The 27,626-nt window shown below is 54.4% G+C and overlaps 5 protein-coding genes across 6 annotated transcripts in view; 2 read left to right on the plus strand and 3 right to left on the minus strand.

Moving 5' to 3' along the window:
- The first annotated feature begins 3,203 nt into the window (after positions 1 to 3,203).
- On the plus strand, positions 3,204 to 7,783 carry LOC117652750 (hairy/enhancer-of-split related with YRPW motif protein). The gene is made up of 4 exons (XM_034397841.1): positions 3,204 to 3,484; positions 3,766 to 3,986; positions 6,458 to 6,668; positions 6,726 to 7,783. The coding sequence occupies exons 1-4, from the start codon at positions 3,204 to 3,206 to the stop codon at positions 7,078 to 7,080; spliced, it is 1,068 nt and encodes a 355-aa protein (XP_034253732.1). The 3' UTR covers positions 7,081 to 7,783.
- A 4,566-nt stretch (positions 7,784 to 12,349) lies between these two features.
- LOC117652285 (2-oxoisovalerate dehydrogenase subunit alpha, mitochondrial) lies at positions 12,350 to 14,997 on the minus strand. The gene is made up of 9 exons (XM_034397079.1): positions 14,698 to 14,997; positions 14,314 to 14,508; positions 14,039 to 14,234; positions 13,788 to 13,949; positions 13,550 to 13,694; positions 13,261 to 13,464; positions 12,997 to 13,168; positions 12,821 to 12,915; positions 12,350 to 12,736 (listed from the first exon to the last, which is right to left on the minus strand). Exons 1-9 carry the CDS (start codon positions 14,773 to 14,775, stop codon positions 12,661 to 12,663), a joined length of 1,323 nt encoding a protein of 440 aa, XP_034252970.1. The 5' UTR covers positions 14,776 to 14,997; the 3' UTR covers positions 12,350 to 12,660.
- Positions 14,998 to 15,116: 119 nt separating this feature from the next.
- On the plus strand, positions 15,117 to 20,684 carry LOC117652751 (neurofilament heavy polypeptide-like). Its single transcript, XM_034397842.1, has 10 exons — positions 15,117 to 15,384; positions 16,188 to 16,353; positions 16,447 to 16,701; positions 16,845 to 17,131; positions 17,224 to 17,411; positions 17,497 to 17,666; positions 17,766 to 17,933; positions 18,012 to 18,577; positions 18,653 to 18,689; positions 18,782 to 20,684. The coding sequence occupies exons 2-10, from the start codon at positions 16,194 to 16,196 to the stop codon at positions 19,192 to 19,194; spliced, it is 2,244 nt and encodes a 747-aa protein (XP_034253733.1). The 5' UTR covers positions 15,117 to 15,384; positions 16,188 to 16,193; the 3' UTR covers positions 19,195 to 20,684.
- On the minus strand, positions 20,682 to 22,943 carry LOC117652286 (leucine-rich repeat protein 1). The gene is made up of 5 exons (XM_034397082.1): positions 22,517 to 22,943; positions 22,131 to 22,430; positions 21,799 to 22,047; positions 21,608 to 21,720; positions 20,682 to 21,533 (listed from the first exon to the last, which is right to left on the minus strand). The coding sequence occupies exons 1-5, from the start codon at positions 22,682 to 22,684 to the stop codon at positions 21,104 to 21,106; spliced, it is 1,260 nt and encodes a 419-aa protein (XP_034252973.1). The 5' UTR covers positions 22,685 to 22,943; the 3' UTR covers positions 20,682 to 21,103.
- A 145-nt stretch (positions 22,944 to 23,088) lies between these two features.
- LOC117652369 (potassium channel subfamily K member 1-like) overlaps positions 23,089 to 27,626 on the minus strand; it is a 28,507-nt gene continuing 23,969 nt past the window's right edge. For both annotated transcript variants that reach the window (XM_034397229.1, XM_034397228.1), the window contains 4 exons: positions 26,333 to 26,473; positions 25,481 to 25,701; positions 25,221 to 25,398; positions 23,089 to 25,135 (listed from right to left, as the gene is read on the minus strand). In XM_034397229.1, the coding sequence (XP_034253120.1) occupies positions 24,891 to 25,135; positions 25,221 to 25,398; positions 25,481 to 25,701; positions 26,333 to 26,473 (785 nt within the window). In that variant the 3' untranslated portion in view covers positions 23,089 to 24,890. The remainder of the gene's footprint in view (positions 25,136 to 25,220; positions 25,399 to 25,480; positions 25,702 to 26,332; positions 26,474 to 27,626) is intronic.

Genomic DNA, 27,626 nt, shown 5'->3' on the forward strand with positions numbered 1-27,626 from the left:
GGGTGGGGGTTGTGCGAGCGAGACGCGCGCGCCGCCCGCCCGCCGGGCAGCGAGGCAGTGCGAGGGCGACGGAGGGATGCGGCCGCCTCGCACGCAGCCCCGCGACGTCCGCGGCGGGGGCGGGGAGGGGTGGGCCTTACCCCGGGTGGTCGTGAGACACGTGCCACAGCCGGGTTCCCACGTGCCGGTCGCGATCGCGGCTCTATCCGTCCTATCGGCTGGCTGGCTGGCTGGCCCGGCGCATATTTGCTGATTAGAATTCACTCCGGCGCACGCGCAGTGGCGTGGCACGGCGTGTTCCGAGAAGGCCGTGCCCACACCGCCACCAGCAGGCTGAACAGGGCTTTCGCTGTCTCTCTCGCACTCGCGGGGCGCCCCATACACCGCGAGAGAGACAGCGCGGCGGCAGCACTGTTCGGAGTCTGCCCGCTGGCCGGTCCGGGCTGCGCGGCGCACCCTGTACGCGCCGTTCTGGTGGCCTACATCCTACACGTCCACCGAGGCTAGAGGGCTGGGGTGGCCAGATAGGAAGATTTCGCGCCAGAGCTAGCACGGCCTGCAAGGGGAAGTAAACTTGCCGAGGCTTCAGACACTTGTGTAATTTAATGAATGGGGCGTGGAACACTATCGGCAGTCGTGAAAAAGCACAGCCTCAAGACGTGAACCAGCTTAATTTTGAAAAATAAAATTATTAAAAGTTTGGCAGATTGTGCTGGAATTTTTTGATTTTGAAAAGTTGCGATGGTGTAATTTGGACCCTTTTTCCAACTTTTGCCCAATTTACTCAAACTTGCGTGCTGCTTGTTCCCGATTCAGACACGCTTCCAGCCTCTGGTGATGAATCGCCAACTCGCGTGTCTGGATTCACACGTCTGTCGCCCCGGCCGTGATGTAGCGGGGGTACGGTTGCCTCCCTCGCTGCGGCGTGTTGCGTCTCGGGGCTGATTGCGAGTGATTGCAGCCTCGTTGCGCCGCCAGGAGACCGATTTGCTGTCTCTCTCGCTCTTCTGCGGGGCGCCCGTGAGTGCGAGAGAGACAGCCGGTCTGCGGCCGTGGGCAATCGACCGCGACGGCTGGACGGACGTCGGTGTTGCACTGGACCAATGGACCTCCCGATCCATCATGCCACCCTGGCCACGCCAGCCAAGCGAGGCCCAGGGGTGGACGCCGGCGGACGCGGACGACACAGGCAACTATTCCAAAAACAGAGAATATGAGAGAGATTTATACAAAACATGGAGGAAGTTCGGATTGCACAGGCGGCACCAAAATTGCGCGCACATTGATTTTACAACCTTACCTACAGCCCTTACCTCGAATTTCATTTAAACACAATTGGGAATAATTAAATCTGCATTCACGTTGACTCTTCGTTCTAAAATCCAATGCTGCTTCTCTCCGTCTCAGCTTTATTTATTTTCACATTCGTGGAAAGTCGCTAGCGATTGTCAGCCCTAATAGAAATAGACTGCGCGAGCAATAACTCCGATCACTCGCATATGAAATTAATTTCGGCCGAGTTGGGAGTGGGAATCGGTCATGGGGGAATTGGGGACACACACATTAAGCAAGTAGCGAGGGTGGCTCAAGTAGGCCGGCCAGGCTGAGCTTGGCTGAGCTCTGGCTGGGGTTGGTGGTGGAAGATCTGGAGCTCTGCTAGAGATCCCTGGGAACACGACACGGCCTCGCCGCTGCCACCACATCGCCAACAGCTCCAGGCTCTAATAAGGCATGGTGCCGCCATGGTGCAGTGCTAGCGCGGCAATGTCATATGTATTCCGATTTTTTTTTTGCGACTTGAAGATGCCGAACAATGTCCCTCTTGCGTCTCGTGCGCATCTGTCATCCAGATCCAGAATACTTCTTCAAATTGGACTGCGTTTCTGTAAGATCCACGGGGTTAAAAATTGTATTGCCTACTTTGTATATTTTTGATCTGAAACGACGGAGCATGAGGAAAGTTATGGACGTTTTGTATCGAAACTTAATTTTGTCGCGTAGTTTATCAGAGCGTCGGCGAGCACGGCCCTCCACTGCACTGCTCGTCGTCGTCGACCTTGCCGAGTCGTCCTTGACGGCGGCCTTGGCGGCGGCCTTGACGGCGTCCTTGGCGTGCGTCACGACGGCGTCCTCGGCGCCATCGGCACGCTCTCGGCACGCTCGAGGCACGCGTGCCACCTGTTAGTGCCCTTGGCCAACGGCCTTGCCTTGCCCCTGGTCGTGGCGGCCGTGCGCAGGGCGTGCGGCGTGCGTTGCGCCACGACCGCGGCGGCGTGGTGCGTCGCGGGGCGCCGGCCGATGCGCCGTGCGGGGCACGTGGCCGCTGCAGCCGCGCGCACGCCCGCGGGCCAGACGCACACGGCGCACACGCGACACGCCGTCGACGCGTACCTGCCCCGAGCGCGCCACCCCCCGCCACCCCACCCCGCAGCGCCCTTGCTCGGCCAGAGCGCGGCACTGCTTTCCCACGGTCGCGACCCCTCGCCGATGCCTCGCCGATGCCGGCCCAACGGCTCCGCGGCGCGGACAGTCGCGGCCAAAAGCGCCGCCGAAGTGGCGGTCTTCGCGTCGGCCGCGCGCGCCCGTTTGGGCCCCAGGACGCCGCCGGCCGCAGCAAGGGGTGCTCCCGGACCTCGGCCGGTGGACGCCCACCTGCCCTCGGCACCCCACGGGGGGTCCCGGTAGCACCACGACGTCGTGGGAGCGCCGTACTTTCTACCCCGAAGCGTCGCGACGCCGCGGTGGAGGGGATGGCGGACGCTGTGAGGAGGGGGAGGGGAGGGGGAGGGGAGGGCGGAGCGTGGCGGGCGTCCGTCCTGCAGCCGACGTGCAGCGTGCGTGCAGCCGACCCGGCAGGCGACCGACGTGCGGCGAGCGGCGCGGCGAGCGGCAACGGTCTTGTCACTAGTTGCTGGGCAGCCGCCGCGAACGGACGTGTGCCGAGCAGCCTCCGCGCCCTCGCGCCTCCGCGCCTCCGCCGTCGAGCACCACCCACACCGCACGTGCGCGCCCCAAGGCCAAGTGGTACCCGGGTACCGCAGTGAACAGTGCAGTGAACAGTGCAGTGCGAGTGGCGACCAGCGCGAAGACAGTGCAGTGCCGTGTTCGAACCCGCGACGGGTTACTCCAGTGACTTCGAGTGCGCCGTAGGGCGGTCCGGACTCACGCTGTTCCGAGTGGTGCCGCAGCGAGGGCCGGCGGGCATGGCGCCTCCCGACCCCTCCGGCCATGCGGGGCCGCTGCCCTCCGCGCAGATCACCTCGCTGGACGCGTCCGTCGGCGCGCCCCTGGGAACGCCCCTGGGAACGCCCCTCAGCTCGCACCACGCCCCGCTGTCCTGGGGCTACCCCGCCTGGAACACCCCGGTGTCGGCCATGTCCGGAGGCATGTCCGCCGCCCCCGGGCCCCGCGTCAGCGTCAAGAGGGCCCTCAGCGAGAGCGAGGACTGCGACGACGCCTTCTCCGAGGACTCGGCGTCCAAAGAGTGAGTGTCTGGGAGGGACTTCCCTCGGGTCGCCCCGGAGACCTGCACGCTGGATGCCAACCAAGTGTCAACTGCCAACGCTGTCGACTAAGGATATGGATGGCACTAAAACAGCATGAGTTTTTAGTGCCCTCAAATTCTATCAACATTTTCATAGTTCAAAATTGCAGCAAATGTCCTTATTTTCATCTGCTTAATCTTAATGGGGGCTTAACAACACTCCCCAGTCGATGCGTCGGATCCTCGACAGTCCTTGACATGCCTCCTTGTCCTTCCCGCAGTTGTTCCGGCGACGGCGACGAGGCCGACAGCTGCCAGCTGCTGTCGCGCAAGAAGCGCAGGGGCGTCATCGAGAAGCGGCGCAGGGACCGCATCAACACGTCGCTCACGGAGCTGCGGCGCCTCGTGCCCTCCGCCTTCGAGAAGCAGGGCTCCGCCAAGCTGGAGAAGGCCGAGATCCTGCAGATGACCGTGGACCACCTCAAGATGCTGCACGCCAAAGGTAACGACCACCGCCCTGGGCCCCGCAGCCTGCAGGACAGCGCGGGTGTTGAACGTTTAATTATGCAAATTAACTCCGCCCGCCCACACCACGCCCCGTTCCATAGTTCTCCCTCGTGAGTTCATATGACGGGTAGCACCCACCGCCACCCGCCGCGGGCCTCCGGGCAGGTAACCGCCCCCCCCCCCTCCCCTTCCCTTCCGCCCGCAGGTGACGCCTCGCGGCCGTGCCGTGCGCCACCGCGGCGTGTGTGTGTGAGTGTGTGTGTGTCCGCGCGGAACGCACGCGGAGAGAGAACTCAACGGTCGTCCGCGTGGAGGGGGAGGAGGGGGTTGTGCGGCGCGCCGATGCTCCGCGCGGCGGCCGTCCAGCAGACTCATTCCGAGAGTCGTTTTCGTCGCTCTGTCTCCCTCGCACCTGCAGGAGCCGCCCCGTGAGTGCGAGAGAGACAGACAGAGCGACGGAAAGGACTCTCCTCTGAATCGGTCTGCAGGCGTGCGTTGCTATGCGTAGGGGTTGCCGATGACGGCCTCGCAACACAATGCCGCGATCGGCACGGCCACCTTTCGTCGCTCCGTCCCTCTCGCACTCACGAGGCGCTCCGTGGGTGTGCGAGAGAGACGGAGCGCAGTCTCGGCAGCAGCACCATCCCCTCGCGGCGGGCCTCGCTGACCGGCGAAGAAGCGCGTCGAGCACGACGTCGACGTGCGTGCCGGTCCTGCCTCTGCCGGGGAGTGCCGGGGAGGAGGGGCGTTCCTAATTGCAGCCCCTGGCTGCCCCTGGCTGCCCCTGGCCACCTCGGCGAGGAGGATGAGGGCGAGGCGGCGGAGGCGGCCCGCGCGGAAGTTTGTTGTGCTCCGATCAAATCTGAGGCTCGGGCGGGAAGGGTCAGGGAAGGAGAGAAAAAAATACCTTGGAATAATGAGCGCTGTTTTGGTCCGGGGCAGCCGGCCTGTGGTTTGCTCGAACACTGCTGGTGAAATAATTTTGAGTTGTAATAATAATGATGGGAGAGAAAATGAAAACATAAATTGGCACCGGCAGGGGTGGTAATAAGCAGGCGGCAGGGGGTTGGCGCCGCGACGGCAAAAAGCCGTTACGAAGGGAAGGGGTGCGGTGGTGCGTTGGGGTGCGCGCCGCTCCCGCTCAGCACGCCGCGTCGTCGCGCCCGATTCGAACGCCTGTTCGAACCGCGCGGACTTGCTATTCAAACGAAACGATTGTCGAGATTCCCGCCATCGGCCGGCAGCGGGCTCCATCCGCCCCGCTCTGTCTCCTCCGCACTCTTTCACGCCACCCCGTAGGTGCGAGGGGGACAGAGCGACGTGCGGTGGAATGAGTGGGCAGATGGTGACGCTCCATTGGCACACGGAGGTCAGTCCCCTCCGGCGACCGCTGCGACCGCTGCGACCGCCCCCTCTCGGATTCCCGGATTCCGACGCCGCAACCCTTGCCGACCCTCGCCGACACCGCCGGGCCGCCTTGGCCGCAGCTGTGCCGCAGTCTGATCGGCAGCCTTACAGTGCCATCATCGGCCACGCCGTGGCCACGCCACCCTCCGCGGGACGGGGCCCGGATTTACCATTCACCGCGTGCCGGACAGGGGTTCGTCGCTCTGTCCCTCTCGCACCTATACGGAAAAGGTCTCTCGGAATCAGGCGGCTGGGGCAGGGGCCAGGGACTCGGGGTCCAGAAGAGTGTGGGTGCAGCTGCTAGCTGGCTCCGGGGCCTGCTGCCCTGCCGCGCCTGCTCCACTGCCCCAGTGGTCGTCCTTCCGGCCCACCGCCCCTCGGCATGCTGCACGCTCTGTCTCTCTCGCACTCACGGGGCGTCTGGTGTGCGTGCGAGAGAGACAGCGGCGGGGCCACCGCGACGGGAAGCCCTTACGGCAGTGGCTCCGCTTCTACGTACCCCTCCCACTTGTAGCCTGAAGCCTTGTAGCCCGCAGTGGGCCAGCCATGCCGCCATGCTTTGCAGCTCGGCCAGCTGATGGCCGGGAAGCCGGAAGGGAAGACACCGCCTGTCCATCTTCAGGGTGTGCTGGCGGTGCTGGCGGTGCTGGTCGGGCTGGACGAGGAGAGGGTTGACTTTTCCCACGCTCCCCCATACGGGCCGCGCGGCGGGGTCCGAGAGGGGGAGGGGGAAGGGGGGCAGCCGGACTCTCCCTTTCCAGTGTACCACCGCGTCTTCCTCGCCAGGCCTTTCTTCCCTCCCCCGGCATCCGCAGTACCGCATGCGCATGCAGTAGGGCCCGGTGTGCTTCTCGTTCTTTGTGCGTCCTGCGTCCTCCGCGTCCTCCCCGCGGCATTGTCTCCGCGGACAAAACAGTCGAGGTGTAGGGTTGTGTGTGGCACACTGTGTGCCGCGTGGGCCCTCACGGTCCGTGCATTCCCATTTCACCGCCCCCTCCGCGTGGAACACGGTGGAACAGCCCCAAACTAACGCGCTTCCTTTCCTCTCTCTGCTTGCAGGCATGGACGCCCTGGCGTACGACCCGCAGCGCTTCGCCATGGACTACCACAGCATCGGGTTCCGAGAGTGCGCGGCCGAGGTGGCGCGGTACCTCGTCACGGTGGAGGGGCTGGACATCCAGGACCCGCTGCGGCTGCGCCTCATGTCGCACCTGCAGTGCTTCGCGGCGCAGCGCGAGCTGGCCTCCAAGCAGGCCGCGTCGGCGACGTGGTCCTACCCGACGACGCCGGCCTCCAACTACGCCGCCACCAGCCCCGCCACCCCGAGCACGCCGTCGCACAACGGCACGCACTCGTTCCCCACGCCGCCCAGCTCCGGCCACGGCAGCGGCCACCACCTGGACAACTCGCCCACCAACTCGACCTCCACGACGTCGTCCACGCACCACCACTACGAGCAGACGCCCACCTCGTGCGAGCAGACGCCCACGTCGACCACCACGCGGCTCACGTCGTCCCCGCTGACGCCGCTGTCCGCGTCCGGGTACAGCTCGCCCGGCCACCCGCACCCCTACTACCACAGCGCGGTGCCCAGCCAGTACCCCTACCACCAGAACGCCTTCAACCACGCGGCCGCCGGCGCCAAGCCGTACCGGCCCTGGGGCGCGGAGGTGGCCTACTAGTCCTGGAGTGGCACGAGTGGCACCCAGACCTTCCCCCTGCTGACTGTGATAGTTTGAACCCAGCCCCGCGCACACGCGACACGGCACTGCAAAAGTGCGTTTTATTATTTATTATTTATTTATTCCCTTTCGCTCTAGTCCTTGGTTCGCGTCGCTGCTGCCGCGTGTGCGCTGGGTTGCGCCCCCTCCCCCAACACGCTCTTGCACAAGGAGCGCTTCAGTCGGGCCATGAATGATGTGCGTGTGGTTGTGATTCAAAAGTGTAAATATCGTGACTCATCGAGATAATTTGACGATTTTGTTTTGTTTGATTCTCTTCCTGCAACGGTCGGCGGAGAGGCGTCCCCGCCTTTAGTCATTCCTTCTTATTTTTGTTTCTTTATTATTTCGCAGTACAAATTATTTTTATTGTTTCGCCTTTTTGTTTCTATTCACCCAATCAGTTGTACTGTATAAAGATTCTTTTTACCAAGGTTTGTTACTTTTATTTCAATTGAGAAATTGTGTAATATGATGAATAGCAATTATCGTTGTTGAGGCTTTAATTTATAGACATTGTAAATAACTTTTAAACTCTCTTCCCTTCCATCTCTGTCGACGAAGTGACTTTGATTCTTCGGCCGAGGCGGAATGCGACATTTTTCCATCCCGCCCGAAAGCGGCCCGTTTATTTTCATATTGCGTGATGAATAAAACATCAAAGAAATATTTTACACCCGCATTTCTCTCCATTCTTTCAAAACGATAACCCTGGGGGATGAAACCTTTTCCGGTCATGAGAAGACTTTTGCTGGCGAGTCTGCAGTCTGCACACGCCACAGCGGCCGGTGGTGGTGCCTTTCGCAGTCCAAGACAAACACGACGATGGCCAAATGAGTTTTCGTTTTCGCCCCGAGACACGAAGCCGAAGCGGCCCGACGACAGCCCCGACACGACCCCTGCGTCCATCTGAGACCGGAAGTGGGCCGCGCTCGACCGGATGGGGGAGATTTGGCGCTGCGAGCGCGTTGCCCCGACGACGCCCTGCCTCGCCCTGACGTCGGCGTCGGCTCGCCTCGCACACTGTAAAGGCTGCCGGAACCCGTCCGAGGCTCGCCGCGCGATTCCGGACTTCGTTGTCACTCCGTCTCTCCGGCGGGGTGCACCGTAAGGGTGGGAGAGAGACAGAGCGACGACGAAACCATTCTTCGGAATTAGTCCGCCGGCTCAGGCACGATCCGCGATCCTGAGGACTCGTGGGAGGGAGAGGGGAGGAGGGGAGGGAGCAGAGGGGGAGGCTCTCCGCGTGTCGCAACGGTCGAGGAAGGTAAGGGAGGGGGGACGACCTGACGCAATCGCACGTCGCCCTCGGACGGCGGCCGAACGCGAGGCCACTCCTCTCCAGCCACCTGTGTGTCGGCCGGGAAGAAAGAAAGGGATGTCTCTCTTGTGAGAGCGAGAGAGACGGAGCGATGGCAGGAGGACTGCTCGGAATCAGCTTGCCGGCGCCGGCGCTGCGGGAGACCTGAATGCCCGAGGTGCCGAGCGCGCGCGGCCGTGAGGGCCGTGAGGGTCTTGTGGCGCTGTACGCCCGGCGAGGTAGGCAACGTGGACGCACGGCGGCTCGACGGGCAGGCATCCTCGACGCGCAGGGGCTTGGCTGCGCAGCACAGCGCAACGCCATGGTTCTCTTCGGACGCTTCCGCTTCGTCACTTGTGCCCCATCGCGGAATCGCCATAGTTTCAGGGCACCCGCCTCGCAAAGGAGTTTCAAATTTTGCTATGACTCGATCCCGTTGGGAGTATGTAGCCAATGACAGCCTCTGGCGCGGGGCGGCCGAGGGCTGGGCAAGGGGCTGGGCCTGCCGAACAGGTTCCGAGGCGGCTCCGAAAACGGCGGCGACGGCCACGTGTGTAGGCTTGGCGGGCTGGCGGGCCGGCGGGCCGGCGGGGGCGCGGACAGGGGCTGCTCGCCGAGCGGCGTGGTCGGGGGTCGCCGCAAGCCGCACCGGGCCGACCGGAGAGGAGAGGCCGACGCACACATGAGTGCGCCGCGACGCGCAGGATTTTCGAGAAAACGGGAGGAAACCGGAATTTCTCGCGCGGCGAGTGTGCGGTTCGGTGCTCATCAGGGAGGGACGCAGACCGACGCAGACACTGGGCCAGTGCACCCACACTCGCACACCTCGGCGTCGTCCACGTGCGCGCAGCACCGCGTCTTTGTCGCCGCCGAGCAAATCAGTGGCTAAACGCCGCGAGTCACTCCAGCTGATTCCGAACAGTGCCTCGTCCCTCTGTCTCCCTCGCATCCCACGGCGCGGCCCGCGAGAGCGAGAGAAACAGCGCGACAGTGATCCTGTCGCGCACCGCAGTGACCGCTGATGCGTGCATGGCGTGCACCGAGGAGAGCGCTTTGTTATTGTTCGGCCGGCACCCAGTGCACCGCCCTGTCGATGTTGATTCTGATGATTGCACCGCATAACTAGGACGGGACGAGGACGAAACGCGGCGGGGGCGGTGAGTGGCGTCGACACTTGGAGCCCAGCCCAGCCCGGTCCGACCCGTCTCCACACCCGCCCACGCGGACTGGCCACGCGGCCACGACGGGCACCTCGTTAACGGGGTAGCGCGGCCAGCACCTCGCCACTCTGTCTCTCTCGCACCCACACGGGACGCCCCATGAGTGCGAGAGAGAGACACGGCGATACGAAAAGCAGTGTCCGTAATCAGTCTGCTGGGCGAAAACGAGTTGCTTTGTGTTGACAGGGCGGTGGCGGCAACAAGGCCGCAACTGCTGCCGCGCCGCTCGCCACTTGGGGCCTTCTTGTTCTTCTGGAGAGCGAAGGGCGGCGAAGGGCGCACGCGGCTGGCGGTCGAAAACAAAGGACGGCATCCCTGCGCTTCACTTTCATCTGCAGGCCTGTCTCTCTCGCGCCTCCACGGTGCGCCCCGCGAGAGCGAGAGGGACAGACGCACCCGTCGGAGCCTGCTGAGCTCCCTTTCACTCGGACGCTCCCAACGGGGCGAAAACGCGAACGCGCAACCAGGGCGGCTATCCTCGCACCGAGGCGCGCACAGCTGCGGCGCTGGCGGCAAGGGCGCGGGGGTGCACGCGCTTCTGGAGGGCGATTCCGGCCGGACGGTCTCTCTCGCACACCAACGGAACGCGCCGTGAGTGCGAGAGAGACAGGGCGACGAGGTCGCGGAAATCATCGGCGGCCGCCTTATTAGCGGCTTTGTTTTCGGAGACTTACGGCGACAACTTGACGACTGTTTTACGGCGGCCCGCGACATTGGCGAATGGGGTCGCCTCGCCCCCACAGTGTCGCGGTCCTCGCGGTGCGGCGTGCTTTACGGCGCGGCACATCTGCGCGCCCGCCAGCCAAGCCGGCCAAGCCGGCCGAATGTGGAGCTGATTGAGGGTCGGGGCGTGATCACTGCTTGAGAATGCGGATGTGTTGGTTCGATTTTTGTTGTCGAACCAACACACAATGGGCCTGATCGGCGCGATCGGCGCGCGGCGTGACGAAATGTATGGCCGGCCAGCTCGGCCGCCGCGCAACCCTCGCCGACGACGACACCGGGGCCGCCTAGAGGCCGCCCCCCACCCCGACCGCACTCCGCAGGCACTTTGATGGCTTTGCAGCAAAAAGGAGCGTTTCCAAACTGCGGCGCGAAGTGCGCGAGGCGGCGGCCCGGGCCCCGCGGGACCCCACACGTCATCGCTGACGTGCCGCTGCGCTGCTGCCCCCGTTGCGCGACCACGTAGGCCGCGCCCACCCCCAGCAGAGCGATTTCGCGAACAGCGCTTCTGTCTCTCTCGCACTCACGGGGCTGCCCGTAAGGGGTGCGAGAGAGACAGACGCAGCCTGCTGACGGCGGCGATGTGCCCACCGAGGCACTGACGTCTCTATCCATTCATTGAACAGGATCGCAAGGCGGCGGCAATTGCGGAACGAACTTGCGGGGGGAAAAGTTACGGCTGAGAGTCCGCGCCCTAGGCCGGTGATATGAAGCGAACCTAATCGGAATGGCTTTGCTATCAATTTTAAATTGCCGTCCTCGCGACAGTTTTTTCTAAACTGTCGAAACATCACCGCGACAGGGGACCCACTGGCTGACCCCTGCTGGGCATAGATGCCAGATGGATAGTTGCATGCCGACAGAACGCCGTAGTCCGGCCGGAACCACCGCTGGCGGCGGAGCGGTGGGGCCGCAGTCCAGAGTCCCGGACGCAGAAATAATCCTTGCCCCGATCTCGTTTGTCGCTGAGGTCGCGGTGATGGAGTGGGGCGCCAGCTTTGGTCCGCAGAGGGTGCCGATCCGCCAGTGTAGTGCCCCGCGCCCCGCGTTCCCAGAAGCGCTAAGCCGCTCGTTCCCATGCCGACGCTTCCACGACCCGGCGCCGTTTGGGAATGGGAGCGAAGTGAAGGCAGTGCTGGCGCAGTGCTGGTGCAGTGCTGGCGCCGCACCCACCCTTCCACCCCTTCCAGCCGCGCACTAGCCCTTGGCCGCGAGGATCCCGCTGGTCGTGGGAAACGCGAATACAACTTCCTCTCAGAGGGGAGCTGCCCGGCGGCCCGGCTGCCGCATCACACCCCCACCCCGTTCCCAACCCCCACCCCTCGCGGCTCCTCGCGGCCCGGCCGCGGACACAACACCAAAACAAAACAAAAAAAGACAAGACTGGCCGAGGGGACTCCGATTGGAGGGAACCGGAAGACACTACACCTTAATTACTCTTTTTCACACACCTGTGTGTTATTTTCAGTCTGTCCCACTTTGGTTGACAAACAATACTTAACTTACTTTGTGAATCAACGTGTCACGGTCAAGTAAGTTGTTTAATTAAACCTTTTTTGCGACCCCTGGGCGAGAGAGGGTGAAAGCCCCATGCCCCACCCCGTACGCCTTGAAGGTAGGCAACCCAACTGCCAGCGGGCTGCTGACTGCGGTGCAGTAGAGTCCTAGGGCTCTACGGTGGAGGTGCTACCACAGCGTAGACGGTACTACAGCACTACCAGCGGCTGGTCATCCGACGCAAATTTGGGGAACACAGTCACGTCCTTTCTCAGTTCATCCTCGTAACAAGAGGAAGAGGGGAGTGGGTGAACTGAACGTGGGGATCACGTGCGCGGGGTATCGCCAGCATAGTTCAGACACGAGCTGCCACCTAGCGGACTCTACCCCAACCATGCGAGAATCATGGAGAGATGCCATTCCCCGGGGAAGGAACATGATTTGAGAAGTTGTCTTTGAACATTGAGGTGCTAGGAAAAATATGAAAGAGTGGAAATAAACATCATACTTTATTCAATGCACACACATGTAACAAAATTTCATTTTTAAAATGTATAAAATTGCTCAAAGACTCAACCCAACCCATTTACTGTATAAATATATTTTTATATAAAATTCTCCCACAATCTTAAAGAAAATTCATGTTTCCATAACATATCTTTCTCTCCATTTATTTTTTAAAATAACGCTTACTTTAAAAATTTATGGTTTGTACTTCAAAGGTGATTCTCCAGTCTTAGTTTCAATGGCACACATCAGCAAAATCGCTGTAATTGACACTTGTTCTCAAATCAAACAACCTTATGATTTGTAAGATGAGAGTGGATAGTGCTCTTTGTGGTTTTGAACATGGTCCTCCATCTCTTTCATTTGCTCCCTGCAATAAGACATAAGGTTGTATTTTTTTTCCCTCAAACATTAACATGCAAGAAATGTGCAAAAGATCTCTTTCCAATTTTACCTCAAATGAGAAGGGACATCCTTGTAAACATCATTAAACATTTCCTTCCAGCTTGGCTTTGGCCGTTTCTCTGCTTCACCAAATGATTTCAGGACCTTAACAAAATAGTGGAAAAATTGAAGTTCACAAGAGAGAGAGAATTGACGCACGAGATGTGATTAAATTATTTTAACTACCTGTTTACGAGTGCTTTCTTTCCATTCCTTTTCCTGAGAATCATTCCACCATCCTTTACGTTCCATGTATTTTCGGAGGCGTGTTATGGGCTGGTCAGTAGAATCCCATAGGTTTACCTCCTCAATTGAACGATATGCAGAGCTGTCATCAGAGGTGCTGTGATGCCCGACTCTGTGGTGATTAAAATTTCATAAATGATAGGAATATAAAAAGAAAACAGCAGAAAAAAAGACTGAGAAATATTTTGTAAAAAGGTCTATTACCTGTAAGTCATAGCTTCAACAATGACAGGCTTGTTATGTTTAACAGCCAAATCTGCTGCAGCCTTTGTAGCATTGTAAACAGCAAACACATCATTACCATCAACACGTATAGCGGTAATACCAAATGCAGGGCCACGACCAGCAACCGCATCACCTCTGTACTGTTCATGTGTAGGAGTAGAAATTGCAAACCCATTGTTGCGACTTGGAAAAGAAAAGGAAAAAGGTAACTTCTTTATAAATCTTTGAAGTTGTCATAATAAATTTAAAGGGAATTTCTAAGACATACCAGAAGAAAATTACAGGGCAGTCAAGAGTTGCAGCAAAATTGAAAGCTACATAGGCATCTCCTTCACTGGCAGCCCCATCCCCAAAGTACACTATCACACAGTTTCCACTTTTGGATCGTTTCATTGCGTAGGCAGATCCAACAGCTGTTCCAAAGATAGGTACCAAAATAAATTAACAATATAACAGCACCAAATTAAAATAAAAATTCTATAAAATTTTCAGACCAATGCACTTACCTTGAGGCATTTGTGTCGAAAGTGGAGATGAAATGGTGACAAAATTTAATTTTCTTGAACCGTAGTGTACAGGCATCTGCCTACCTTTGCCCTCATCCCCAGAATTTCCATAGCATTGGTTCATAAACTCATCTAAAGTAAAGCCTCTCCAAAGCAACACACCTAAAAAAATTAAAACAAACCCAAAGTAAATAAAGGACACAGGTAGACCAATGCCATGCTTGGTATTAAAATCCAAATTTCATACAAACCTGCTTCACGGTACTGGCCATAGACAAGATCATTTGGTTTCAATGCGGCAGCACTTCCAATGTGAGTAGCTTCTTCTCCATAACTTGTCATATAAAATGATATACGTCCTTGTCTCTGAGACTCATATAAAATGCGGTCCATGGTGTTGAGCATTGTCATATCCTTATACATTTTTTCAACAATATCTTGGTTCAACTGAAACAAACGAATTTTTTTTTTTTAAGTTATTGAAATTATTGAACGGGACAAAGAAACAGCAATTTAACTGGTTTACCTTAGGGTCCTCGGAAGAATTCAGCACTTGACCCTCCAGGTCCATAACTCTATAAACAGGAAAGGGATCGGTTGATCCTGGTGGCACTAGCTCCAGGGAATGGGTGTAATTTGCCTTAGCTCCAGGAAATTTTGCAGACTCGTCTTCCAACTGGCTCTTAGATGCTGGATGTGCATAATGACGGGCCTGGGAAATCTGAAAAAATGTGAGAACGCACAAAACAAGGGATATCAAATGGTGGAAATCACTGAGTAAACACTGACGGTAGGAAGAAAATTCTCGAATTCTAATCTTTTTTATCGGTTCATATGGTTTCACAACCACATAACCTCGAGCAACCGGTCGGCATATAACTGTAAAATTGATGAGAAGAATCGGACTTACAAGATTTTGCCGCAGGCAGTTAGGTCCAGAGAGCCTGACCTTCCTCGACAGAGCAGAACACACGTGACGTAGGGACATTTTCACGAAATGGAACCCAAAGGTTTGTGGCAAGAGTCAAGGTTCTGCTCTGCCGACAGTCCCAGCTCAGGGCATGACAAAAACACCAGTGACGCAAGAGCAGACGACGATCTTATTTGCATAGTCCCATACGTAGTGGTTCGCCTAGGCATACAAACTCACGGAATTGAAATCGTGATTGCACACTCGTGAACGTCAAAATACAAGAAATCGTTCCATAAACTTGCATTTTGTTGACGATACCGGACACCCGTCATTCCGACCGAAGCCACCCATCGTTTGAAATTAGCGCGCCACTCTCAAGCCACGCGCCACGACCTTCATCTGTTCCTTGGCGGTGCAAACAAGACGCAAAGGATCTTGGGGGCTTTTGGACGCCATCGAGTGCCTCAAAAGGACAAAATTTTGTGACATTATCCGAAATTATGGCGGAATTTTCACCTTTGATGCGGAATCAAGCCGGTCTATAGACTTGAAATTGTGCTGAGATTGACTAGAGATCTCCTCCTATGCGCAGCGATTTGTGAAGTGGTGATTAACACTGTACTTTACGCAAGAAAGGCAAGAAGTCTCCAGGTTTCTGTACCGGACACAGCCGAAAAGGAGTAGGCAAGTACCCGCATCACTTAGATAAACACAAACTGTTAATTCATTCCTGATCCACTGGAAGAAATATATTCGTCTTCGTTTTCTACGAATTTTTGTTTGTACGTAGCCGGAGGAGGGATGCCGATAAAACGATGTTTTCAAGCCCATTCCAGTGGCGGTTGTTTGGCTACCGAGCCAAGCCAGACTACGGCTCCGCCGCAGAGCCAGCAGAGCCTGTAGATGCGTAGCGGTGTGGGAATACCGGCGTTATTCCCTCTGCTAGTTTTGAAAGAAACGTTGGAGTCTCAATTTTGAACGAGAGCATTGAAATCGCGATACACTTTGTTTGGGAACTGATGTAAATAAACAGTGAAAAAACGAAAGTCGCGTTCTAACCTATTGCACCTGTATTGGTTATGTTGTATCGACGCCAATGGCCCATCGGGACTGGAATATTAGCGGCAAAGCAGTAACCGTGCACCTGTTGCCCTGCATCGGTTTCTGGGCTCATTCATTACGAAAGTCGCTCGCACAGATCGAATTTAACGCATTATCACTATTATTTACTCGTTTGTTTTCATTTTAAGTGGATATTTCTTTTCATATTCTTGCTACTTTGTACCAATGAAACGCCAATTTTTGGAGTAATTATACATTTCTTAAGCTAACGGCTGTACTTTTTCATAACTGTTATGCTGATTGGTTATGATTGTTTACATTGCTGTGTCATCTCGAAAGATTCACACCTCTACATCTTTCCATTGATTCCCTCCTAGTTTGTCGTTTCTTTAAGCTAATATTTCATTTTTGTGGTTGTGTTGCAGGGAATCATGAGTGCTCCAGCTGTCAAAGCCGTGCTACCAGCACCCAATGCTGGTGGACAGCCCCCGTCACAAGCCCCCACGAGCCCATTGAAAAACCATGCCGGTGCTCCAAATGTGACAATGAGCCTAGTTAGCGAGAAAACACCAGAGAAGGCTAAAGAAACTGGTAGGAAAATGTTTTGTCTCATATTTGTTAATGTATTTAATGTTTCTATGTTCTTTATTCATTATTCTTTCCAATGTATTTCCCCTTTTTTAGCTTCAGCAGCCAAAACAACTCCTAATGGTGTCGAGGCATCAAAGGCCACATCCCCCTCAGTTAATGACAAAAAGCCAGAAGAATCGAACCATGTCACTGCCATCCCGCCAGCCTCTACTCTGGCCCCCAACACTGCCCCCCCTTCTGCCCCAGCTAGTACTCCTGCGCCAACCACTGGTGTTCAAACTAACGCTCCTGCGTTGTCTCCTGTGAATAATGCAACACCTGCTCAAAACAGTGCCACGCCTACAAAAGGTACAGAAATGATATTATTTTTTAGTATTTAACTCATTTTGTGGGCATGGATATTTGTTATCTTTATATTACCTTTAATATAATTTCTAAGAATTTTCTTTTTCTTTTTATGTATTTTAATGTTTTGTGTCTTTTGTTATCAGCCACACCTGAAAAGTCTCAACCGACAAATTCATCCCCTGCTGTCACACCCGCGAAAGGCACTCCCCCAGCTCCTCCAAGTGGTGCTGCATCCGCTGAAAAGCCACTAGCCAGTCCTGCGAAAACGAACTCAACTGTAACTTCTACTGAGGAAAAGGAAAAAGAGAAGACTGCCGCAGCATCCTCTTCTCCTGTCACACCCAAGCGAGGTGCGGACAAAGTTGACAAGCCGGATAAAGAGAAAGAGAAAGCTGCGACAGCAGCACGAAACAAACGCAAGAGAGACACTGTAAGATCTATTTTTCTTTTGTTACATTCCTGACTCTGACAATAGGTAATTCTTTGCTGGCGCCTATTTATGAGTACTATGTCTTTTTCCAGCCATCTACTCCAAGTTCGACTGACGATGATTCCAAATCCAAGCGAACACGTGTCCCAGTCCAGCCGTATCAGAGTCCAATGCCAGATTTATTTGTCACTAAGGTCAAGACTCCTGCTAAAGTGGCAGTTGAAAAGAAAGTGAAGGTGGAGAAGGATATTGACAAAGAAAAACTTGTCATTTTCTACAAGTATGACTCACTCCAAGTTTTTATGTTATTAAGTGCATGTCCGTAATCTTTTGATGTTTTAATAATCTTCATCTTAATTTTCCAGGAACGAGTTTTTAGCTGTGCGAAACTCCGAAGGTGGTTTTTATGTTTGCCAAGCAATGCAAAATGTGTACAAAACAAGTCACCGGATTAAAATCAGGTGGCTTTCTCAGAAAGAAAATGAGAAAGTGGAAGAGGGAACAGTTTATTCCCCTGATTTTTATGATACAACAGGTATGTAAAGTGTTGAGAAATGCGTTTGTTGCTTTTCAGCTTGTTTTGTGTATCTAATTTCTCGTTGTTTTTTTTTTTTTTTTTTTTGTGTGTTTTCAGATTTTGACTGTATTCTCACAAGTTTAAGCCTGGATAAACTGGATAAGAATAAATATAACCTGTCACAAGAAGAGACTGTGAGAACAGAAAGCATTCTTAAAAGAGCTTTGGACGTTGAGAAAGGAGTTTCAGAGAAACCAGAACTCACTGAAGAACACCCTGATGGATGTAAGTGTCAGAATATTGTTGTGTTGAAGTGAGGTGAAACTTTTTTTCCGCCCAACTTATCTCTACTTTCTGTTTCAGTGGACCTGTCTCTTTTCAAAGACGAAGCCCAGCTCAAGAAGAAGAGGAAAAGTCAGAGCAAGGCGTCCTCTGGCAGCCCCAAGAGAGCTCGCCGGTCAGAAACCCCCACCAAGAAGGAAGCGAAGCCCAAGGCCGAGAAGAAGAAGGCGGGGGCGGCCGCCTCCCCCAAGCGCACCCCCGCCAGGAAGGCAGCGTCCCCGCGGTCCGGCAGGAAGGGCAAGCCGGCCGCCAAGTCGCCCGCACTCGCCGCGGAGAGGAAGGAGAAGCCGCTCTTGACCATGAGCAGAGCGGAGCGCGCCTCCGAGCGCGAGAAGGCCAAGGAGACCCCCGGCAGCGCCAAGGCCGCGGCCAAGGCCGCCACCAAGAGGAAAGCGGAGGCCAGTCCGGCGCCGGCCGAGCCCAAGGAGCCCAAGGAGGCCAAGGAAGTGAAGGAGGCGGAGACCAAGGAGGTGAAGGACGCCAAGACCCCCAAGACCGCGCGCACTGCGGCCTCGGCTAAGAAGGCCGCCGCGGAGGCCAAGGCCGCCGCCCAGGCCGCCCTCGCCGCACAGCAGTCGACCGCGGCGGCACCAGCCGGCCGCAAGCCACCCGCGAGGGGCAGGAGGGGCGACGCCGCGGAGCCCGAAGCCGCAGCCCCCGCCCCCGCCGGCGCCGCCAGCAGGGCGACCAAGTCAAGAAGTAAGTGGCGGCTGTGGCGCTTGTTGTTGTCGGTTCGGCGGTGAAATACTTGCCTCACTTGCTTTACTGACTCTAATCTCTGTTCCTCGCAGATACCAAGGCAGCTGAAGCGGACAAGGAGAGCGCCGAGCCCGCCAAGGAGGACGCGGCCCCCAAGGCCGTCCCCAAGCCGAAGGCTGCTGAAGCCGCCGAGGCCTCCGCGCCAGCAGCGCCGGCGACCCCCACCCCCGCCGCCGAGGCCGCTCCAGCCACCACCGCCCCCGCGGCCACAGCTGCAGCCCCCGCGTCCGTGCCCGCGGACGCCGCCAGTGCAGTTGCAGCCGCCCCCGCCGCTTCGGAGGGAGAGCAGAAGGCCCCTGCTGTGACAGCCGCCCCGACCCCCACTGCCCCCGCCCCCGCCCCCGCCGCCACCTCTGAGAGCACGGCGGCCTCAGAGGCGGAGTCGCCCTCATCGCGGGGGGCAAACAAGAAGCCCAGCCCCACGACGCCGCCCAAGAAGGCCTAGTGAAAATAAAACAAAACGCATGGACTGAAGAACTATATTTTATGTAAGCTCCAATTTTAATAGTTTTACTCCAGACGTGATTTGGAAGGTGTGATGGAGAGATGTATTAATTCAACTTCTATATTACAATTTTAAGCATTGATTGTTTATTATTTTATTATTTTGATTGTTTCTACACAATAAAAAAATTTATGTCATGAACTTGGAGAACGCGATTTGTAAATCAATGAAATGTTTAGAATTGTTTAGTTGTCTGTGAGGTGATTATTTATGGATGGAGGTAGAGCTTTTATAAAACAATTTTATTTTTTGTTTCTATGAAATGAAGTATTGAAACCATTGTAAATCATGCAGTTTTTAATTTCTTTCCTTTTTGTTGATATGGCTTACCTCTGCTCATTTTATATGTTTTAGATGATTGTCATCAATGTGTAGTTTGTGTTCTTTGTAAGAGTTGTCAATATTAAGAGGAATGAAATGATTTCATGTAACACATGATTGCCCTGTTTTGGACATGCATCATGTCTTGTTGCTTTACCAAGAAAACTATATATTTAAGTAATTGTCTATGAACTAAGCAAATATCAATTCTGTACTAGGTGAAAAGGTATTGTACAAACAAATTCATCCTTAATTTCTAGCAGTTCAGGTTGTCTCATCAATATACCTTAATATTTTTCTATTTGAATGGATTAAATTTGAATGTTTTCTGTTCGGAAACTAAAAGGATTTCTTGAGCCAGGAAAATAATAGCTTATTCTGTGTGATTGATAAAATTGTTAATCGTACACTGGTGTAGTGTATTCTGATATGTGCATTATTAAATTTTATATTTTTATTTTCATTTGTGCACCAAAAGTATTGTCCACATTTAAGTGTGTAAATGTTTTAGTGTGTATGTTTCTGTATCATACAGAGTGAGTGTTTCTTGTAACAAAGATGATTTGTTTTTAATATATGTAATGAATTTTGACTTTTGTCCCGCCTGTACTTGGATAATGGGGTTTTAAAATAGTGCTGACTAGTATTCAGCACTACTTTGACATTCTACTTGTCTTTGAAATACTTTTTTTTCGGTTTTAATGCTTTATTGGATGTGAATCGATCAAGTTAGAGAATTGGGTGGTATTGCAGATGTGCGATGGAGGCTACTGTTGTGCACATACTTGTGCAAAAAGGGGGGGACGTGTTTAGCTGGAATTCTCTCCATTTACAGGTTTAGAGGTAGATCTGATGACATAGTAGAATGTGCCATGTTCTTAATAAACCAGATTTAGAAATTAATGTAATCTCTTTTCTCTTTCCAATACTTCATCTTTGTTTTGACAAACCGCATGTACAGCAGCAATTTTGCTGTGGTAGTCAACTGTGTAGTACAATTGTTCTCACTGGCACATGCCGTGCTCCATCTTATTCCTACCATACCACTTGCTTGTCTATTTATGCTATTCCATGTTCATGTTCTGGGCAATAAATTAATGCCAAAATTATTTTTGATTTGTAGATTTTATTAAGTCAAGTCACATACTAGGACCTCAATATCACATACCAATAATATATATTATTACTTAAGATCAAGATTACACCCAGCAGAGCACATTGGTACTGTTTTTATTTGTGATTTGTACAAAAGGGCTCATTCAAATGAGGGAGATAACGATTATGAAAAAATAGTTCCCATAATCCACAAAACTAGAAAGTTCCTAGTCAACAGTCATGAGCATTGATAAAAAAATATACAGCACTAGTACACTAACAATAAAACACTAAAATCAGTCCAATCATGATACGTACTTTTGAAATACAGTATGTACATCTATCAAAAAGATAAGAGCTAGGCCATCATTGATGTACGTTTCCTGCCAAATTAAAGGGCATACCAAGGGCAGGCATACATCGAACTTAATGGTCAAGAAGCCAATTGATCTGCGAATTTGTTACGAATACAACGATCAGAGCAAATACTCATTCTAAAGGGCTTGTGTGTGCTTTCACCAATGGATACAGTGTAAGAGGATGCAATTTTTCCTATGCAACTATAAACAATCTTACTGTAGGCTGGGTTAAAACAGGCACTTCCACAGGCACAAAAGTCACACCCATGCATAAATTGTAAAACTGTTAAAGGAATAATGGCCTCACTGACAAATATTTTTTTTGCAATGACACATCTTGCGGCTAGCTCTTTAAGGCTGAGAGGTTTCATGGTGATCATTTGAGTAGTGATGCATTCCCCTGTAAAAGGGTTGTTTGACACATCAAGATGGGTGAGAGGAGGCGCCATCATTTTCATTGATCCCGGCAAAAACCTCAGGTTATTTTGAGATGCATATAACTCTCTGAAAATTTTAAGAAAAAGTTATTACAAGCAATCACGTAATAACACATAACAAAAGGGAAGTACAGCATTTACCTCAATGATGACATTTTACCAATCCCACTAGGCAAAATTGTTAGTTGGTTTTTATCCAGTTTCAAGGTGGTCAGCCCAACGCAGTCTCTGATAAAGCTTGGCAAAGCTGGTATCTGAGAAGAAAAGTATTCATAAGTTAATAAATAACTATCATAATATTATTCACAAGTACAGCCATTAGAGAAACGCACATCATTGCTGCGTAGATCCAATAACTGCAAACCCTTTGACAGCTGAGGACCGCGGAGCCAGTCCCAAGCTCCACGCTGTCTGGCTGCTGATCCAAGATCATTATTTGCTAAGAGAAGTTCAGATAAATTGGGAAGATCACCCAAACCGCGAGGTAAAATTTTCAATTTGTTGTTACTTAAATCAAGGGTTTTCAGAAGATTGAGTTTCAGGATTCTGCTGTCAAAAGTTGCACGCTCAAGACCATTGATCTGTAACAAGAAACGATAAAATTTGCATAAACACTACATTGAAATAAAAATAATTTAACAGCAAAGGGGCTTTGGTAAATGACCTGAAGATGGACCAGGGTCCGTGGAAATCCTTCAAGAACCGGATATTGACCTCCGCTTGTAATAACCAAAGTAGTTTTCGGTCTGTGTACTTTGACCGGAGCATTCAGACTTGACAAGCCACCACCACCTTTGGATAATTCTTTTCCCTGTAAAACTGAACGAATGCTTCCAAGGAAAGACTTTAATTGAATTACATCATTGGCTTTAATCATGAGGTCATGGGGAGGCTGTGCAAAACTGATCGTCGTTTTGCCCTCCTCAATAAACTTGGAATGGACTTTGAGGATATTTCCTTTCACCTGGAACAATGACAGGATACTCAAGAAAACATGCCCTTTACCAATAAAAGAGAAATATGATAACAAGAAATGAACAAATGTCTTACATTATAACTAGTGTTCTCTTTGGTTGTGATTGAATGATGGATTATAGCTACTTCTCCCTTATTCGTTTTAAGTCCAATACTTAAAACTGACGCTGTGGGACGCTTCCCTTTCACAGCAAGAGTCGGAAATTGCCTGTCACGGCGTTCAACCGTACAGTTGAGCCTCATATTTCCTGAAGTTTCAAAACCTTCTGTTTATTTCTTCAAGATAGGCCACACACAGGCTTTGGTTCTTCGACATATTCATGTGAATACCCGCTGCAACTAGTTCCGGTGCACACTGATAAGGACAGAAGAAGAGCCCCTACATGTTGAAAGGGGTGGACCAAACTGTTGCTCCTTACATAGGACAAAATTCACAATTCAACATCCTAATTTGGTGCAAGCGTAAACAGTGAACAACAACTTCTTCGCGCCTTCGACGCCAGTCAACTGTTTACTACAGACGACAAGAGGCACATGGCGGCTTGCGCGCGAAATTTGAATCACGCGCTGATGTGTCAAGTGTACCGGAGATTGATAGTGGTGCAGTGGGAGGCAAGGGAAGTTTGAAGGTAGAAAGGAAACACAAATAGCGGTCAGTGGTGGATTTATTGATTCCAATACATGTCTTCTACTTACATCGAAAACAAGCGTTCACCTTAACATTCACAACACTGTTTCTTTATAGTAGCACTGCTGACACTATATATTTTGATTGTGCTCCTACTGTGGTACTTGTCGAAATACACTACATCCACTGGTTGTGTGCGGAAGCGGTGCTTTTGATTTGAGTTCCAGGACAGTCGGAAAGTCTATTACTTTGAGTCGAAGTCATAAGATTCTGGACCGCGCCATGACTCCGACGATGGTGGACTGTCCGAAGTTCGAGGAGACTTCATCCAGAACCTTTGTTCAATTTCTAGGAATATTGAAAAGTGGCGGGAATAGGAGGATTTGGTCCGAGGAAGGGAATTCCCTACCTGACGCGAGTGTATACCGCATTGCTATGAGTGCATCATAAATTACATAAAATATATTCTAGACATCGTTTCACAGCCTAATCTAAAGATGGTTGTAGATTAACAGACCTCTAACGGAGGCGAGAACAACGCTGATCAAAGTCACCGGGTGAGGAGGGCATTCGAAAAATAAAACGTGTACGTCACCAGCAGTTTTATTAGCACAATGCGTCGGGAACGAATCCATGTGCGTTAGTTACTTGTAAATTGTAATCAGTCTGCGCTGCGCGTCATGGCTGAATGGAGATTCCTCCCTCGCAAAATAGAGAGTGACTGGTTATTTATTCTCCCTTGTGACACTCCGAAACAAAACGAAAAGTAGCGACCCTCTTAGCACTTCCCGTCCAACCCTCCAGCACCAGACTAAACTTCCTCTATTCGTTAACTTTTTATAAAGCGGCCAAAAATAATTACGATGAAATGTTTCTAAGTTCTTACGAAGCAAACAGCAAACCGAAACAAGAAAACATTTGCGCGGCGGCGAGTTGACTTACTCATGCCACTGGCGGCCGCTACAGATAGAGCCGGACGCTCCTACATAAAGAACAGTACACTACATAGATTTATTTTGAAATGTTTCACAACGTACTGGAGAGATAAAAGGCAGCGGGAAGGTGAGGTCCATGTTAGGAAGGGTGGTGGCCGTGAGTCTAAACTCGGCGAGAGTCGTCACTAAGCTCAGCCATAGTCAGCAGTAGAAGTACGAAGTACGCCACGGTGGGCTTGAGGGAGAAGGAGGACCAATATGACTAGTGTTAAAGGGAAATACTTGAGGCGACGATATGGATAGACGACCACAGACGAAAAGAGGTCTCCCCACGAGCGTCACGCCGTCACGCGCCCAGCCCCGCGAGCCGCTACTTCGTCTGGCTGTCGCTGCTACGCTTCCCCGATGGTCCGCCGAGGGGCTTCCCCGCTGTTTCCGGGGCTCCGCTTCGCCGCTTGGCCGCCGGGGCAGAGCTCTCTTCGTCGTGGAGGTGCTTGGGCGGGAGCTTGGCCCCGGCCCGGAAGAAGGGACTACAGTGGGCTGCCGAGCGATCCCGCACATCGTCGTCGCCCTGTCTCTCTCGCACTCGTGGGGCATCCCGTACGGGGGCGAGAGAGACAGCGATGAAAACTCCGTTTGGGACCAGCCTACTGGTCGAGGACGGCTTCGACCTTGGGGAAGGGGAGGGGGAAGGAGCGCCCTAGGGCCAGCCTAGGGCCTTCCTAGGGCCTGTCTAGGGCCCGCCTAGGCCCTGTCTCCTCGGGGTGGGGTGCGCCAGGTCTGTTGCTGTTCCCGGCTAGCCCCGAGGAGGCGCCGTCGGCATGCCTACGGTGTGCCCACAGAGTGCTGCGTGAGGCCGCCTGGGCTCTAGGGCCAGGCTCTAGGTCTAGGGCCGCGCGTGCACGGGGGTCACCTCCTCGGGGCTGGGGGAGTCGAGCCGGGTGCGCACGTGCACGCGCTGCTGGGTGTACTGCGTGTGGGGGCACGCCGGCTGGTTCAGGCGGACCTTCTCCGGGTCGTTGGTGGTCTCGTCGGAGCGGGCCAGGAACAGCAGGCCCACGTTAAGCTGGGGGATGTCGCAGAACACGGCCAGCGTGAGCATGGTGAAGGTCAGGCCCACCAGGAGGTACACTGCAACAGAAAGCTCGGTCAGTGAGGGCGGACGGCGGACGCGCGTGGCTGTTTTTTTGGCGCTTTGGAACTGCGTGCACGGTACCTGTGGTGAGGACCTTGTAGAGCGGGCGGTAGGCCTGGCCGGGGTAGTCGCCGGGGATGTAGTCGCCCAGGCCGATGGTGGTGAGGGAGATGAAGCAGTAGTACAGCGCGTCCATGTAGTCCCACTCCGGCTCCAGGGACGCGTACACCGCGGCGGGGATCAGCAGGAACAGGCTCACCTGCATCACGCATTCACTGTGCACTCATTTTCAACCTAAACGAGCAGCAAATTAATTTTTTTTAAATGTTGGCTGTACTGACGAGCAGCGAGACGATGATGGCGAGGTGCAGCAGGCGGATGTAGAAGGGCTGGTACAGGTGGCCCAGGCGCGCGTTGAGCCACTGCAGCAGCAGCGTGGCGGGCACCAGCAGCCGCTCCACCAACGCCGTGCACAGCACCAGCGTCAGCGGGATGCCGAAGATGGCGTACACGATGCAGAAGATCTTGCCCACCTTGGAGAGCGGCGTCACGTGTCCGTACCCTGCAACGGCGACCACGTCAGAGAGACAACCCTTCTGCTCCGCCAGAGAAGGCCCATGAGTGCGAGAGAGAGGTCCCCCCTGGGAATGAGACCGCAGCGCAGAGTGACACCGATTCGGCCAGCGCGCCGCCAGCGCGGACGAGGGAACCGGGGGAACCGGGGGCAACCAGGGCGCGCCAACCTCGATGCGGGTGCAGCCCGTGCAGCGCAGCGTCATCACTGCACCGCCTTTGCTTCTCCTTTTCCTTCGCGCCTTTTTGCCTCTTTGCCTTTTATTTCGGTCGCCTTATCTGCCGGGGCGTGGCCGCGGGGCGCATCGGTACGTCGACGGCATGCGAAGGGGCTCGCCGCGAGAAAGAGAGAGAGAGGGGGAATGGGTTTGTCGACCGCCGCGCCGCGACCTCCAGAGTGCTCGTGTCACTCCCACCACCTTGTGGTCCTCGCGGGGCGCGCGGCGGGCGGCGCCACGGCCCGCGGCAAAGTGGCAGTGGCGTGGGACCCCGCGCGGGAAAAGAGAACGGCTTTTGAAATCGCTTCAACCCCCCCACCCCCTCTCTCTCTTTTCCCATTGACTGGACGAGGGCCTTGGCCGTGAGCGGCGACCCCAGCCCTGCCGCCAGCCCGGACTGACCTATGGTGGTGACGACGGTGGAGGAGAAGAAGATGGACTGGCCGAAGCTCCAGTTGGGGTGGCCAGTGACGTTGTTGACGGCCGACACGCCGCGGTCCGCGGCCCACACCACCTCGTTCAGCAGCATCTCCAGGTCCAGGTCTGCGGGCACAGAGAGAACTCGTTAGATTGCGGTGTTGTCGAAACTTGCCGCGGTGGTGTTATCCCCCACGGCGCCCAACCCTCCACCCCCTCCCCCGCCTGCATTGTGGTCATCCTCATCCTCATCCTCATCCTCATCCCGACTCCGGTCCCGCGGTGCCGGGCCGAGGCGGAGGCCGGACCGCCCGGCTCGCCGCCGGGCCACGCGGGGACCACGGAACAATCTCGGGCCGGGTCCCCAAGCACCCCGCTGCGGCCGGGCTGGCCGTGCTGGCCGGGCCGAGGGCGTGCTCGGCGTGATTCGGCGAGTTGAATGGCGCGCGGTTTGAGTGGCTGCCCCGCCCCGCCCCGCCCCCCCCCGCCCCGCCCCGCCCCGCCCCGCCCACGCGCTGCCCCTGGCCTTTTGTTGAGTGAGCGACGAAGCGACGAAGCGCCAGGCCACCACCTGGCCGCACCACTCCATTCCAGCCCGCTCCCATGGCTGCTGTGCACAGCAGCCAGGCAGCCAGGCTTGCTTGATGTACGACCTGGATGGAATCACTCGTGTACAGCCGCGCGGCCTCCGCCGCCAGCAGCACGCGGCGAAAACGAAGCGCGGAATGCCGCGGAAAAGGGGAGAAGAAACACGCGCGGGGGAGTTGCGTCGCAGAAAAAAAAGAGGGGGAAGCTTTTATGAAGAATTAGGCGAAAACGCGCGCCAAAGGGAAAGTTTCTCTGAGTGCGTTTACTCTTGGTATGCCAGGCCGAGGCCAGGCCCTGCTCCCTGCTCGCGTCCTCTAGCAGTGTCAAGAGTTGTCGCAATTAGAAGTGCCACAGACTCCGCAGACTTGGGGGTTGCGTGGGGGGAGGGGGGTGGAGGTGCGGGGAAGGGCGGGGGTCCTGTGCAAAAGGGACAATGGTGGAATTAAAATGAGCTATGGTGGGGCTGGGAGTTGTAGGGGTGGTGGTGGTGGGGGGGGGGGTGCTGGAAAGGTACCTCAGAAAAAACTCGACCAAATGGATACAGAAACCGAAACGCAGGCCTCATGGGCGGAAGGAGCATTGATAAAACAAAGACAAAAAAAACAAGAACAAAGAGGGCACTGAAAAAGAATCAGTGAAAAGGGAGAGGGAAAAAGAAACTAAGGTAATGAAAGGAAAAGGGAGGCGAAAA

This window comes from Thrips palmi, unplaced genomic scaffold (assembly GCF_012932325.1).
Source record: "Thrips palmi isolate BJ-2018 unplaced genomic scaffold, TpBJ-2018v1 HiC_scaffold_7, whole genome shotgun sequence".
NCBI classification, from domain to species: Eukaryota; Metazoa; Arthropoda; class Insecta; order Thysanoptera; family Thripidae; genus Thrips; species Thrips palmi.